The 13141-nt window shown below is 40.2% G+C and overlaps 1 protein-coding gene across 2 annotated transcripts in view; it reads right to left on the bottom strand.

Annotated features, from left to right (window-relative positions):
* The window catches only part of igf2r (insulin-like growth factor 2 receptor), a 212167-nt gene that overhangs the window by 72278 nt on the left and 126748 nt on the right, over positions 1–13141 (bottom strand). For both annotated transcript variants that reach the window (XM_043696288.1, XM_043696289.1), the window contains 2 exons: positions 9393–9614; positions 2351–2481 (listed from right to left, as the gene is read on the bottom strand). In XM_043696288.1, coding sequence (XP_043552223.1) covers positions 2351–2481; positions 9393–9614 — 353 coding nt within the window. The remainder of the gene's footprint in view (positions 1–2350; positions 2482–9392; positions 9615–13141) is intronic.

Here is a 13141-nt window from a genome sequence, read left to right as displayed (position 1 = left end):
GAGGGAGGGAGGGAGGGAGGGAGGGAGAGAGAGGGAGGGAGAATAATGCTATTTTAAATGGCTCAAAATCAACACACACCCTATACATCCCCTTTGTTGGTGAACCTTATGCCATCCTTATATCTGTGTCCTAGAGTCCAGTGGTGATTCTGGGTGCAATACCCCCACTAGCAGCTACCTCACCCAGTGAGAATGCCAGCAATGCAGAGCTTGCAAACTTTGATTAGCTGGCAGCCCTTGAGGATCAGGATGTCTGCCTTCTAGGGTCCTTAATCATATGGGAGGCCCATTGGTAGCTGTTAATTGCTCGTCAGGTATTTAGTTGCCCTAGGCCTTTCCCATTAAAAGCAAAACAGGACTCCACTGGGGGCTAAACCTGCATCTCTGAAACAAAGTCTAGCCTGGTTGGAAAAATTAAACTTCAAAACGTCAAAATTCCCCCCACCTTAAATGAAGCCTCAAAAGATGTCTTTGAGTGCTCCAGACAAAAGGGATAGTTCTAAGAATTTAATCTCACTGGTTAGTCTGCTTTATTTACAGTTACATCTTCAATCACTCCAGTCAGCTTTGGATAAGAGGTCCACATATTTTCCAGAGTCATGCAGCGGTCAGGTTGAAGCTACACTCCAGAGAAATGAACATAAATGTAAACTAACAGTTTGTACAGTGAGGGACTAAACCAAAGCTATGTCTATCCTATAATTTGGGCAAAATAGATCTCATTGCCCTTCAAAATGAGAAGTCAGGAGGGGTCAATAGGGCCCGGCTTAATTTTTAAAAAAAAATCTTTAACCAATAACTGAAGTTGATCTTCTGATAATTTACTTAATTGCTCTTAATGCAAGAAGCACTGCAATGACTAAACTAATTTGAAAATGTCCTGAAACACATTAGATTAGAATTTGAATAGACTCCCAACGGTGTGGGAACAGGCGATTTGGCCCAACAAATCCACACCAGCCCTCTGAAGAGTAACACACCCCCTAACCATTCCCCTAACTAATGCACCCAAGATTATGGGCAATTTAGCATTGCAAGTCAGGTGAATTGGCACATCTTTGGACTATGGGAGGAAACCGGAGCACCCGGAGGAAGCACGCACAGAGACAGGGGGAATGTGCAAAGTTCAGACAGCCAGCCGAGGCCGCAATCAAACTCGGGTGACTGGTGCTGTGTGAGGCAGCAGTGCTAACCACTGAGCGACCGTGCCGCCCAATGTAAATATACCAAGTACCAGAGAAACACAGCAGCTCTGGCAGAACCTGTGGAGAAACAGAGTTAACACGTCAAGTTCGAAATAGCTATTCAGAACTCAATGAAATCTTTTCTCCCCCTTGGCAAAATGACATGATAAAAGCGTTAACTGCTTTTCTCTTTTCTGACACAGCTAATCTGAATATTTGTCACACTGTAATTGCATTGAACACATCCATCAATACTGAGAATTCAAGTGGGATTCTGTGTTGAGAAGCTAAACAGAAAAGACTACTCATAACAATGCAGATTCTCCCTTCTTTTCACTCAAATTCATAGATATGGAGCCATAGTAATGACAGATAGTGGGTAACTATTTACCTTAATTCAATACTATGAAAGCCATTGCAACATTTATACATGGTAATGATGATGGGTTGTTGAAGGAACACAAAGAGCTAGCGAAAAGCAAATAAGGTTGCAAGTCTCCAAATGAGAATTTAGACCAAGGCAAGTCAGTAAAAACAGAACACAGATGGTTGGTGGTAAATTTGATTCCAAGTACTAAGAGTAACAACTCTTTTTCAGAAACACTGGGTAGTGCAATGAAACTCCTTACCCATGGAGTTGGTGAATTCCGTACATTACAAATGAAAAAGAAAAGGCACTACTTTAATTCTACAGTTACATAATGGCAAGAAATAAGGCAGAGGTCTACTTTATGAGCAACCATTCAATAAATTCTGTATTTGGTAAAATAAAATAGTATTTATGCATTGTTAAAACTTGCATATTTAAAATCTCTAGGTTATTAAATTTTCCACTTTGCACTTCAAAGTTCTGTAGTTGGTATTAAGCATCATAAATGCAAGTGTTAACTATGGACATAATTTTAGAAGCTTTTTTCAAATAGGAAGTGGTTCCAAAGATATGAAAAATCAATTATTTTCTAGCAAGGAACTTATTTCAAAATTGGACAACACAGAACCCAAAATGTTAAACTTTAAAAATAAGATGGAGGTGGCAGGTGAAAGGAGCAGTCACATTAATATATTCAGATGAAATCACTTCTAATGCTGGTGATGCAGTTTTAACCTTCATGTAATGTAAAACTATTCAGCAGCTCTAAATTACTGCGTATTATCAATTCACTGACCGGTGTTTGGCTGTGATCACAATAGAACAAGATGGCAGTTGACCGTTCATAAATTTTATGGCAAGTGTCTCCTCTGGTGTAGTTTATCATTATCAATCCATCTTCATAGGTTAAATGCTGGGTAAAGCGTCCTTTTAAAAAAATTAAAATGACACATTGTGAGATTAAACATGAACTTCCAATTACATTTAGGAGAGAAACTGCCACCATTTGCAGCAAAAACAGATATTGCCAAAGAAACTTGGCAGAAGTGTCAATGGACCTGAAATATTAACTGCTTTCTCTACACAGATACTGGAGATCAGTTTCTCCAGCAATATCTGTACTTGTTTCAGATTGTCAGCATCAACAGTAACATTTTTTTTAAAAAGTGAGCCACTATTTAACTGGGTCAAATTTGTATCATCACTAATTAAATATCTGCAGTCAAAGAAAATTGCACAGTTTTCACAAGGAGAACCATTAAGGATTGGATAGTTCAGGGAGTAATGGCACAAACTCAGTCTAAATTCTTGCTCTTTTCTGCAAATAGGAGAATGTTTGTATCATCCTTTTAACCTAACCAGGAAGGAGGCATTGCTGGATCTGTTGTTTCAAGTGAATGGGCCACGAACAGGCAGGTGGAACTAGTTTTGTTTGGGATTATGTTCGGCATGGACTGTTTGGACCGAAGGGTCTGTGTTTCCATGCTGTGAATCAACTGTCGGTAAAAGCACACTTAAGGTATGTTGACCATAATATCATAGCTGAAAATGTGTTGCTGGAAAAGCGCAGGTCAGGCAGCATCCAGGGAACAGGAGAATCGACGTTTCGGGCATAAGCCCTTCAGGAGTTTCCTCATTTCCCCTCCCCCACCTTGTCTCAGTCTAATCCATCGAATTCAGCACCACCTTCCTAACCTGCAAACCCCACACTCCAACATAATATCATAGGGCTTGGGTTGGCTATAAAAAGACATGCGGCAGCGATTTTTGAGAAGACATGTAGCTCAGGTTGAGGTCTTGGATGTAAGTTCACTCGCTGAGCTGGAAGGTTCCTTTTCAGACATGTCATCACTATACTAGGTAACATCAGTGAAACACTGGTGTTTTGTCCCTTTTTCTATTTGTGTGCCTTGGTTTCTTAGGTGGGTGATATAATTTCCGGTTCTTTTTCTCAGAAGATGGTAGATGGGGTCCAAACGATGTGTTTACTGACAAAGTTCTGGTTAGAATGCCATGCTTCTAGGAATTCCTGTGCAGACCTCTATTTAGTCTGTCCTAGGATGTCCCAGTTGAAGTGGTGCCTTCCTTGTCTGTAAGTAAGGATACTCGGGATAGCAGGTCATGCCTTTTTGTGGCTAGTTGACATTCATGTATTCTGGTGACTAGCTTTCTGCCTGTTTGTCCAATGTAGTGTTTGTTACAGTCCTTGCATGGCATTTTGTAAACATTTGTTTTGCTCTTTTCTGTTTATTAGCTATTTCAATGTGTTGGTAGGTTTGTGGGCTGCCATGATGTCAAGAGGTCTGAGTATTCCTAGGTCAGAAATTCCTAGAAGGTATTCTAACCAGAACTCTATCAATAAACATCAATTTGGACCCCATCTACCATCCTCAGAAAAACTGAAAGTGATATCACCACCCTAAACAAATCAAGACACAAATAGAAAGTAGGATAAAACACCAGTGCTTCAGCAGAAGATCACTGATTTTACCTAGTATGGTGACAAAACGTCTGAAAACGAACCTTCAATCTAAACACTTAGGACAATTTAGAGTAAAAACAATTAATTTGGACCAATAATGGAGTAAAAAAGATATATTTCAAATACAGTCAAAGCATATTTCCACAGCCCATAAAAGATGAGACAAGCAAATCCAAACCTCCCTAGTTGAAGAAACAGTAAAATGAAACTGAAAACAAAAGTCAGGTGGATACCATATTAAGAACTAGCTGAACAGTTCAGATAAGTGAAAACAACATCTGGAGCAGAAGTGTGCAATTAGGAGTATATTGGCAGTTAAATAAGTCTAAATCTAAAAGTTTGAGTTTGATTTATTGCTGTCACATGTACAGAGATACAGTGTGGTGTTGTTTTGTGCTTTACAGGCAGATTGTACCAAAATAAATAGCAAAATAATGGCAATATTAGAAGTGGGAGTGGTTAGAGATTTTAGAAAGGTTTACACAAAAGTGGTGGACCATGGTTAAAGGTATTCAATAAGTACTTTGCATCTATCTTTACCCAAGATGTGGTGATTAAGTTATAGTGAGGCCATACAAGGCACAAGTCAGGAGTGTCAGGGGTGAAGTGAAGTGAAAGAATACTCTCCACTTGCCAGAAGAACTACTTCAACAACACTCAAAGCTCAACACCATTCAGAACAGAGCAGCCCACCTGACTGATAGTGCATCCACATCATGAGGTGGTAGTTGAGATGAGTGTTTGTATCACATAAGTCAATAATTAAAAAAATCAGGACTGGATGGGATATTTGAGGAATTTAAGGGAAGAAAGTTGAGGAAACACCGACCATTATCTTCAAATCTTCTTTCAATTGAGGGGTCATAACAGGGGATTGGTGAACAGATGAGAAAAATTTATACCAATAATAAATCCAGTGCAAAATTAACAAGCAACTGGGCAAATGCAGGTTTAAGGAAAGCCTGTACTGATTTGTGCAAATTTTTAATTCACCGAGTTTCTTGATTAAGCAAAGGCCTGGAGGGCAATATAGTGGATTAGGTACAGACGGATTTCCAAAAAGGCATTTTATTCTATTGAGTTGAATAGCCCAGCTAGTTATACTAGCTGGACTGTAACATTTTACTCAATAGAATAAAAGTATAATAGCAACAGAGACAGAATTAGTTGAGTTACAGGAAACAGTCCCCTGCTTTGCTTAATATTAAGATGTGACTTAGACTTGAAGGTGTAAGGGCACAATTTCAAAACTGCAGTAAACAAAGTAGCTAAAGCATATGGGATCCTGGGTTTTATAAATAAGCATGTAGATTTCAAAAGTAAAGGTGGTACAATAAACCTGTCTAAACAGTGATTAAACCTAAACTGGATTATGACGACGAGACAACCATTTGGAAAGTACACTAAGGCATTAGAGACAGTCCAGAGACACAAGAGGATGACATTAGTCATCCCTAAAGCCAGTTATACGGTTAGTTGGTCTAAGGCTATTTGGCGGACTACACAAAGAAATACATCTTTTGGCAAAAGGACTGAGAAGACGAAGGATACCAATTTATGGCAATTGGCACTAGAAGCTATTGAGACATGAGAAGCAATTGTGACACGAGGAAAAACTTTTTAAAAAGTCACAGCAAGTGGTTAGGATCCAAAATAGCACTTTATGACAGCGTGATAGAGGCAGATTCAATAACACCATTTAAAGGGAATTAGGTAAATTAATGGAAGGAAAAGGTTTGTGGGGCGTAGTGTGGGAACAGATGGATTGCTTGAATTACCATCTTCTGTGCTGTAAACACCAAAATTCTAAATTTGCTTTTCATCTACAGAACTGTTAAAGAAACCAAAAGAAAACATTCCTGCACCTGGTCAGGTACAAGCTTCATGCTAATCCAAATGTGTCAAGGACTCTTATGCTTGCTATTAGAGTATATCAGAATGTACTGATACTCCAAACATTGAGCAGCAGCTCTGATGAGAAACTGTTGAGCAGATAACCTTGCATTAGAATGCGCATGTTACTTAAGTCATCAAATGTCAGACATGTGTATAATTCCCAGATTACTGACCTTTAGAATACACTGTTAGCGCATGAAGCGGGTACAGCTTCTTGCTTAGCACCCTTCGTAGCAGCGCACCTAAAACTTCTGTCTGAACCCTAACTCATGCTGTTTGATTCACAATTCACTGCTATATACATTAAACCATAACGGTCTCTAGATCCAATACTTATTTTGGAATTCACATTCTTCCTTAACCTCGAGATCTCTGCAATCTTTACTCTGACACGTGACCCAGCCACAACTATTACCCTTCTACCATTAATGGCCGTACTTTCAGCTTTCCCAGTTCCTAGTTCCAGATTCCCTTGAATAAGTCCAATTTTTCCTCACTCTCCAAGATGATGCCCTTCAAAGTTAACCTCTTTGGCCAAGTCTTTGGGGTTTCCTGCCCTTCATAATATTTTGCATTGCATGTAAAATATTTTAGAATTCTGTGGAGTCCTGGGATATTTCGTTATTAGAATCACTGTGTAAACACAAGTTGTGTTTATAGACAAGTTCCAAGTGAAGGCATTTAAAACAATGATTTTATGGTCATCACCAATACCTGGAATTCACATTTGATTGCTTTCAGAGGACAGAGAAAATATCTTTATTTCACTTGCACAAGTTGGCAGAGGGCTTGCTTCTCTACCTGGTGGAAAAACGGAATAAATTTGCCCAGTTGAAAATCAGCTGAATGTAATAGACCAAATGTACAAGTCTTTCTCTCTTTGCCAATGTTTCTTGTGTGTATTTAAAAGGCAGAGATATGTAGGGGAAATGAACAGCAACTACCTCAATTGTTGTAATCCAACTAATCTCCTTAGATTTTCAAAGTAAATGTCCTTGCTTATTCTAATCTATAGTTACATTCAACTCATGAATTATGCTTTATGGTAACTCTAAAAAAATCTACACTTATTTCAGTTTACTGACTTTGGACTTCATGACTGCATATGAATGCAAATCTGAATTCAGATAATATGGGTGAACACCATAGTAATCAGTTGTGATTCTCCATATTGATAAAATTTGATCTTGAGTGCTCAATGAATTCACAGCTTCAACCAAAATGCTCTCAAAAACCTCAACATTGTTTAGAGATTTTTGGCATTGCCAAGAACATGGTCCTTGTAAAAGATGAAATGAGGGATAATTATCAGCACACAATTTTCATTATTAGGCAATCTTCAAGATCCCTCTAAACAATTATTGCTTTGGTCTTGAGTCCTGTATGACTTTCCTCTTCTGCTGTGAAACTGGTATGGAGACATTTCAGGACCATTGCAACTTCTTAAAAATCCACACAAAAAAAACACTGGCTTGTTCAAGTACTCACTGTTTAAACAAAGTTATGCTGCCACCTGTTTTCTCTCAACAAAGGAAACAACTACTATACTGACTAAAACATGGCTGCGAAGCATGGGATGAGTGAGTGAGGCAAAGGCACCAGTTGTAGGGGCTCACAAGCCAAAACCAGGGGCTAGAGTTAGGGTCGAGAGGCCCTCTACAGCCACTGGCCCTCCATCCAACCTGGACTCTACATGCCTTACATGGAGTTCAAAGTTTAAGAGAAGATTTGTAGCTCGGGTGCTCATTGTTGTGGTTCTGTTCACCGAGCTGGGAATGTGTGTTGCAGACGTTTCGTCCCCTGTCTAGGTAACATCCTCAGTGCTTGGGAGCCTCCTGTGAAGCGCTTCTGCAGTGTTTCCTCCGGCATTTATAGTGGTTTGTCTCTGTCACTTCCGGTTGTCAGTTCCAGCTGTCCGTTGCAGTGGTCGGTATATTGGGTCCAGGTCGATGTGCTTATTAATTGAATCTGTGAATGAGTGCCATGCCTCTAGGAATTCCCTGGCTGTTCTCTGTTTGGGGAAGATGAGGCGTTCTTCCTCCAGGCGTCTGGTGGTGAGGGAGCGATGGTGAAGGAGGCCCAGGACCTCCATGTCCTCGGCAGAGTGGGAGGGGGAGTTGAAATGTTGGGCCACAGGGCGGCGTGGTTGATTGGTGCGGGTGTCCCGGAGATGTTCCCTAAAGCGCTCTGCTAGGAGCAATGGATACAATAAATGATATTGGTGGATGTGCAGGTAAAACTTTGATGAATGTGGAAGGCTCCTTTAGGGCCTTGGATAGAGGTGAGGGAGGAGGCTCATCTTCCGCCTCAGAACACTTCAACCCCAGGGCATCAATGTGGACTTCAACAGTTTCCTCATTTCCCCTTCCCCCACCTCACCCTAGTTCCAAACTTCCAGCTCAGCACTGTCCCCATGACATGTCCTACCTGCCTATCTCCTTTTCCACCTATCCTCTCCACCCTGACCTATCACCTTCATCCCCTCCCCCACTCACCTATTGTACTCTATGCTACTTTCTCCCCACCCCCACCAGCTTATCTCTCCACGCTTCAGGCTCTCTGCCTTTATTCCTGATGAAGGGCTTTTTGCCCGAAACGTCGATTTCGCTGCTCCCTGGATGCTGCCTGAACTGCTGTGCTCTTCCAGCACCACCAAGCCAAACAGAGAACAGCCAGGGAATTCCTAGAGGCATAGCACTCATCCACAGATTCAATCAATAAGCACATCGACCTGGACCCAATATACCGACCACTGCAGCGGACAGCTGGAACGGACAACGGAAGCGGCAGAGACAAACCACTATAAATGCCGGAGGAAAGATCGCAGAAGCACATCACAGGCGGCTCCCAAGCACTGAGGATGTCACCTAGACAGGGGACGAAACGTCTGCAACACAAATTCCCAGCTCAAGCTAACAGAACCACAACTTACTTGGAGTCCCCCATTACTTGCACACTCAACAATGCTATTTTCTTCCATTACATTAGTGACGCTAGATGGCTCAGTGGTTAGTACTGCTGCCTCATGGACAGCACAAGGGACCCAGATGATTGTCTGTGTGGAGTTTGCACATTGTGTCTGCATGGGTTTCCTCTGGGTACTCCAGTTTCCTACCATAATCCAAAGATGTGCAGGTTAGTTGCATTAGTCAGGGGTAAATGTAAATGTACATTACTATGTTAGGGAATGGGTCTGGGTGAGTTACGATTCAGAGGGTCAGAATAGACCTGTTGGGCTGAAGGGCCTGTTTCCACACTGTAGGGATTCTAAGTCAGAACACGAGCTCTTTGCACCATCTCAAGGTGGTATTCCCACAAACACTGCTGAAACGAAAAGATTTGAAAATACATTGCTAGCCCCATTTGTTTAACCAAATCATTGCATGGGTTGAGAAAAGACAGACTTCCTAAGGAAAAAAGTTCTTATTTTTAGAACTTCATATTGAAAAAGACAACACACCTGCAATCTTCTTGAAAGAGTCATCATGTGGCTTTGTCTGACATGCTGAAACTGCATTTTCCTCGTCTTGTGAAGAGCTACCACAGTCAGGGTTTCTCAAATAGTCACATACTCTGAAGTGATAGGTGTATTCATCAACTGTCACTTTCTGATCCTCATTAGCAAGTGGTCGCAGATCAATCACATAACCAAATTTTGGGTCCTTAATTTGACAGTTTTCACCTTAAGAAATCAGAGTTTGGTTATTTTTTTTGATAAAAAACCAAAATGCAGGTAACAATGCAGCAAAAATAATTTCTCAATTGGAATCTCTAACTTTAACCTTGTACATCAGAATGGTTAACCTCTGAGAAAGTAATGCCTGAACTAAGCTGTGGAAAACCCTTGCTGTGTCCCTCAACCTTCTGGTGCATTTGACAATGTTCCATACTATTATCCAAAAATCTAAGCACAAGGGAATGCAGGGTAAATCATAGGTATAGACAAAAAAATCTGAAGGGTAAAAGGCAGTGAATTTGACAGCATTTACATGGGTGAGTAAAGAAAAATGGCAGCATGGTATTCTGTCCTTATAATTGATGCTGGGTCAGTTACATTGTAATTTACATGAATGACAGATTCAAAAGCAGAAAGCTGACTGATTAAAACTGAGGATGATACCAAAACTAGAAGACGCAGCAAAATCTAAGGAACTGAGTCAGGGATTACAGCAAAGTGGGAAATATATAAGTGAGCAGATAATATCAGATAAAACTTTTAAAAAAAGGGTTATTAGGTAATAGAAAGTGGAGGGAGAAACTCAAAATTACAATCATACTGAGCAAGGTTAAGTGGGTTAAGTCCTTGGTTCCTGATGGACTTCATGCTAGTATCTTTAAATTAACTGGAGAGATAGTTGAGCATTCATTTAAATTTTCCAGAATTCCTTAAATTTGGAGAAGATTCCACCAGAATGGAAAATATTTAGTATAACTCCTTTATTTAGAAAGGTTCGAGACAAAAAGCAAGAAACTACAGCTATTTAGCTTAACATTAATAATATCTTATAACATTTTCCCTTTGATCAAAGACTTTGAAGCAGGGTACTTGAATAAGTTCAAGATACTCAGGCAGGGTCAACATCGTCATTGTGAAAGGGAAATCACATTTAACTAATTTCATGTCTTCGATGCAACTTTCTCTGGATGAAAGAACACGATCATCTTTCTCGAATGCACTCTATATAGTGTCACATCACCAAATAACAGATCGTGGTGCAGGGGTAGCATACCAGCATAGATAAAAAATGCTTTTCCTGTCCTGTTAGCTGGTCAGTCATAAATGGGTCATTTTCTAGTTGGCAAGACAATGAGTAACACACCATTGGAAGAGTGCTGGGGCCTTTTTTTTTTAAATTCAATTGCTCCAGCGACTATGATGAAGGAACCAAAGATATGGTTTGGTTGCTAAATTTGCTGATAATATAATGATAGGTATGAAAGTTAGGTTGTGACAAGGCAACACAGCAGCTCATTCATTAGCACTGCTATCTCTCAGCACCAGAGGTCAGGGTTCGACTCCACCATCTGGCAGCTGTCTACACATTCTCTATACGTTGGTTTCCTGCCCAAGTCTAACAATGCACAGGTTAGGTGGATTGGCCATGTAAATTGCTTAGCATCTAGGGATGTGCAGGCTAGGTGGATTAACCATAGGAAAGGTAGGGTTACAAAAATAGGGTGGTGGGTCTGAGTTGGATGCTCTTTGAAGGGTTGGTGTGAATACAAGGGCTGAATGTCTTACTTCTACACTGCAGGGATTCTATGATTCTGTGAAGGACACAAGGAAGCAAATCATATGCTAAATTTCTCCAGCAATTTGTTTTTGCTTCAGATCTTCAGCATCCAATTTTTTGTAAAAGCATACAGATAGGCTAAGCAAGCGAACAGATCTGGCAAAGGAAAAGGTGAAATTGCTTACTTGAGCAGGATAAGTGAAAAAGCAGCACATTATCAAAATGGGGGAGACTGCAGAGTGGAGATAGAGATCTGTACGTCCTACTGTATGAATTACAAATGGTTAGTTAAGTAATACAGCAAGTAATGAAGTTAATGAGAGTGACATCTATTGCAAGGGGAATTGAATACAAAAGTGAGGTCATGCTTCAAATATACAGATCATTGGTGAGAGATTGTACAAGAATTTTGAACTAAGGGTCAGTGATTAAAAACAACAGGTCACCTATTTAAGGCAGAGAGAAGTTCTTTCTCTCAGAGGTTGAGCACCTTTGGAACCTGCTTCCACCAACTTCACAGGTAGAAGAGTCAAATATTTTTAAGGCAGAGGTAGGTAGTTTCTTGATTAGGTGTTATTGTAGGTTGATGGGAATGTGAAGTATACCAGATCAGCCCTAATATAATAGTACAATGGAGTAGATGTGAATGGCTGAGTAGCATACTTCTCTCAATTTAAGTTTACATGTGTAAAAATGCTAAATTTTCTTTGTTGTAATTTACAGAAAACACCTCATTATGCTGAGACTGTAAAGGGTGAAGTTGAAGAGAATAAATTAAATGTCGAGCAGCAAAACAAATGACACACTGAACTGTAGAACCAAAACAGAATGAGTGGGGAAATCACTTCACTAGTTGACAAGTGCATCCAGTTCTGGCCACAGACAAAGGAGAAACATTTAAGCACTAAACAATATTTGAGAGATATAAAATTTGGCTAGAAGAGTAAAAGTGGTCAGAAGTTGTTTTAAAAAGGAGTGTTTTAAAGAAGGAAAGAGATGATGCAGAGACTGCAATCTTGAGCTTAGGTCCTAGACAACTAAAAGGTGCAACTACCAATAGCAGAGCAATTACACTGGAAAGATATTTAAGAGACTGATTAAAGCAGGTCAGATGTTTGAGGTTTGTGAAAGCCGATAGGATTTACAGAGATATGGAGGGGCAAAGCCACAGAGCTTTGACACCAAGAATTTGAAATTTAATAATCAAGACTTGCTTGATCTAGAGCCAATATATTAATGAGTTCAAGGTCTTAGGTGATTTAACAAATTCAGCATTTCAGATGGAAGTGGCAGAGTTTTAGATACCATCAAAATTACAGAGGATAGAATATGAGAAAGCAGTCAGCAGCACACTAGAATATTCAAGACTCAAGAAAACAGAGATCAGGGCTTCAGCAGCTGATCACCCAGAAAAGCAAAGTCAGGCAATGTTAATTAAAAACAAACAGGCTTAGTTAAGGTGCAAATGTGGTCGGAAGGTGACTGAGGGCAAATGAAACCAAAGTTGCAGACAGACAGATTTAATCTCAGTCCCAGAGAAATGGATGAAGTCAGTAGCTAGCAAATACAGGTTGAAGTGGGGAGCACAAATGAAGGCTACAGTCTCCCCAATATTTAATTGAAAAAGTGTTTTCACTTATCCATCACTTCTTGTTGGATAAGCAGTTTCTGAATTTAACAGGAGGGAGTTGAAATAGGTGGTAGTAAGGTTAAACTGAGTGTTATCAGCATAAATATGAAAACTAATAGCATTTTCATATGTCTCCAAATGCCAGCTGGTTGATGCAAGGAAGGGAGAAAGTGAGGTCTGCAGATGCTGGAGATCAAAGTTGAAACTTTATTGCTGGAACAGCACAGGTCAGGCAGCATCCAGGGAACAGGAGATTCGACGTTTCGGGCACAGGCCCTTCTTCAGGAATGAGCAGAGAGTGTTCAGCAGGAGAAGATAAAAGGTAGGGAGGAGGGACATGGAGGA

This window comes from Chiloscyllium plagiosum, chromosome 9, assembly GCF_004010195.1.
Source record: "Chiloscyllium plagiosum isolate BGI_BamShark_2017 chromosome 9, ASM401019v2, whole genome shotgun sequence".
NCBI classification, from domain to species: Eukaryota; Metazoa; Chordata; class Chondrichthyes; order Orectolobiformes; family Hemiscylliidae; genus Chiloscyllium; species Chiloscyllium plagiosum.
This window is presented reverse-complemented; position numbering and strand designations above follow the sequence as displayed.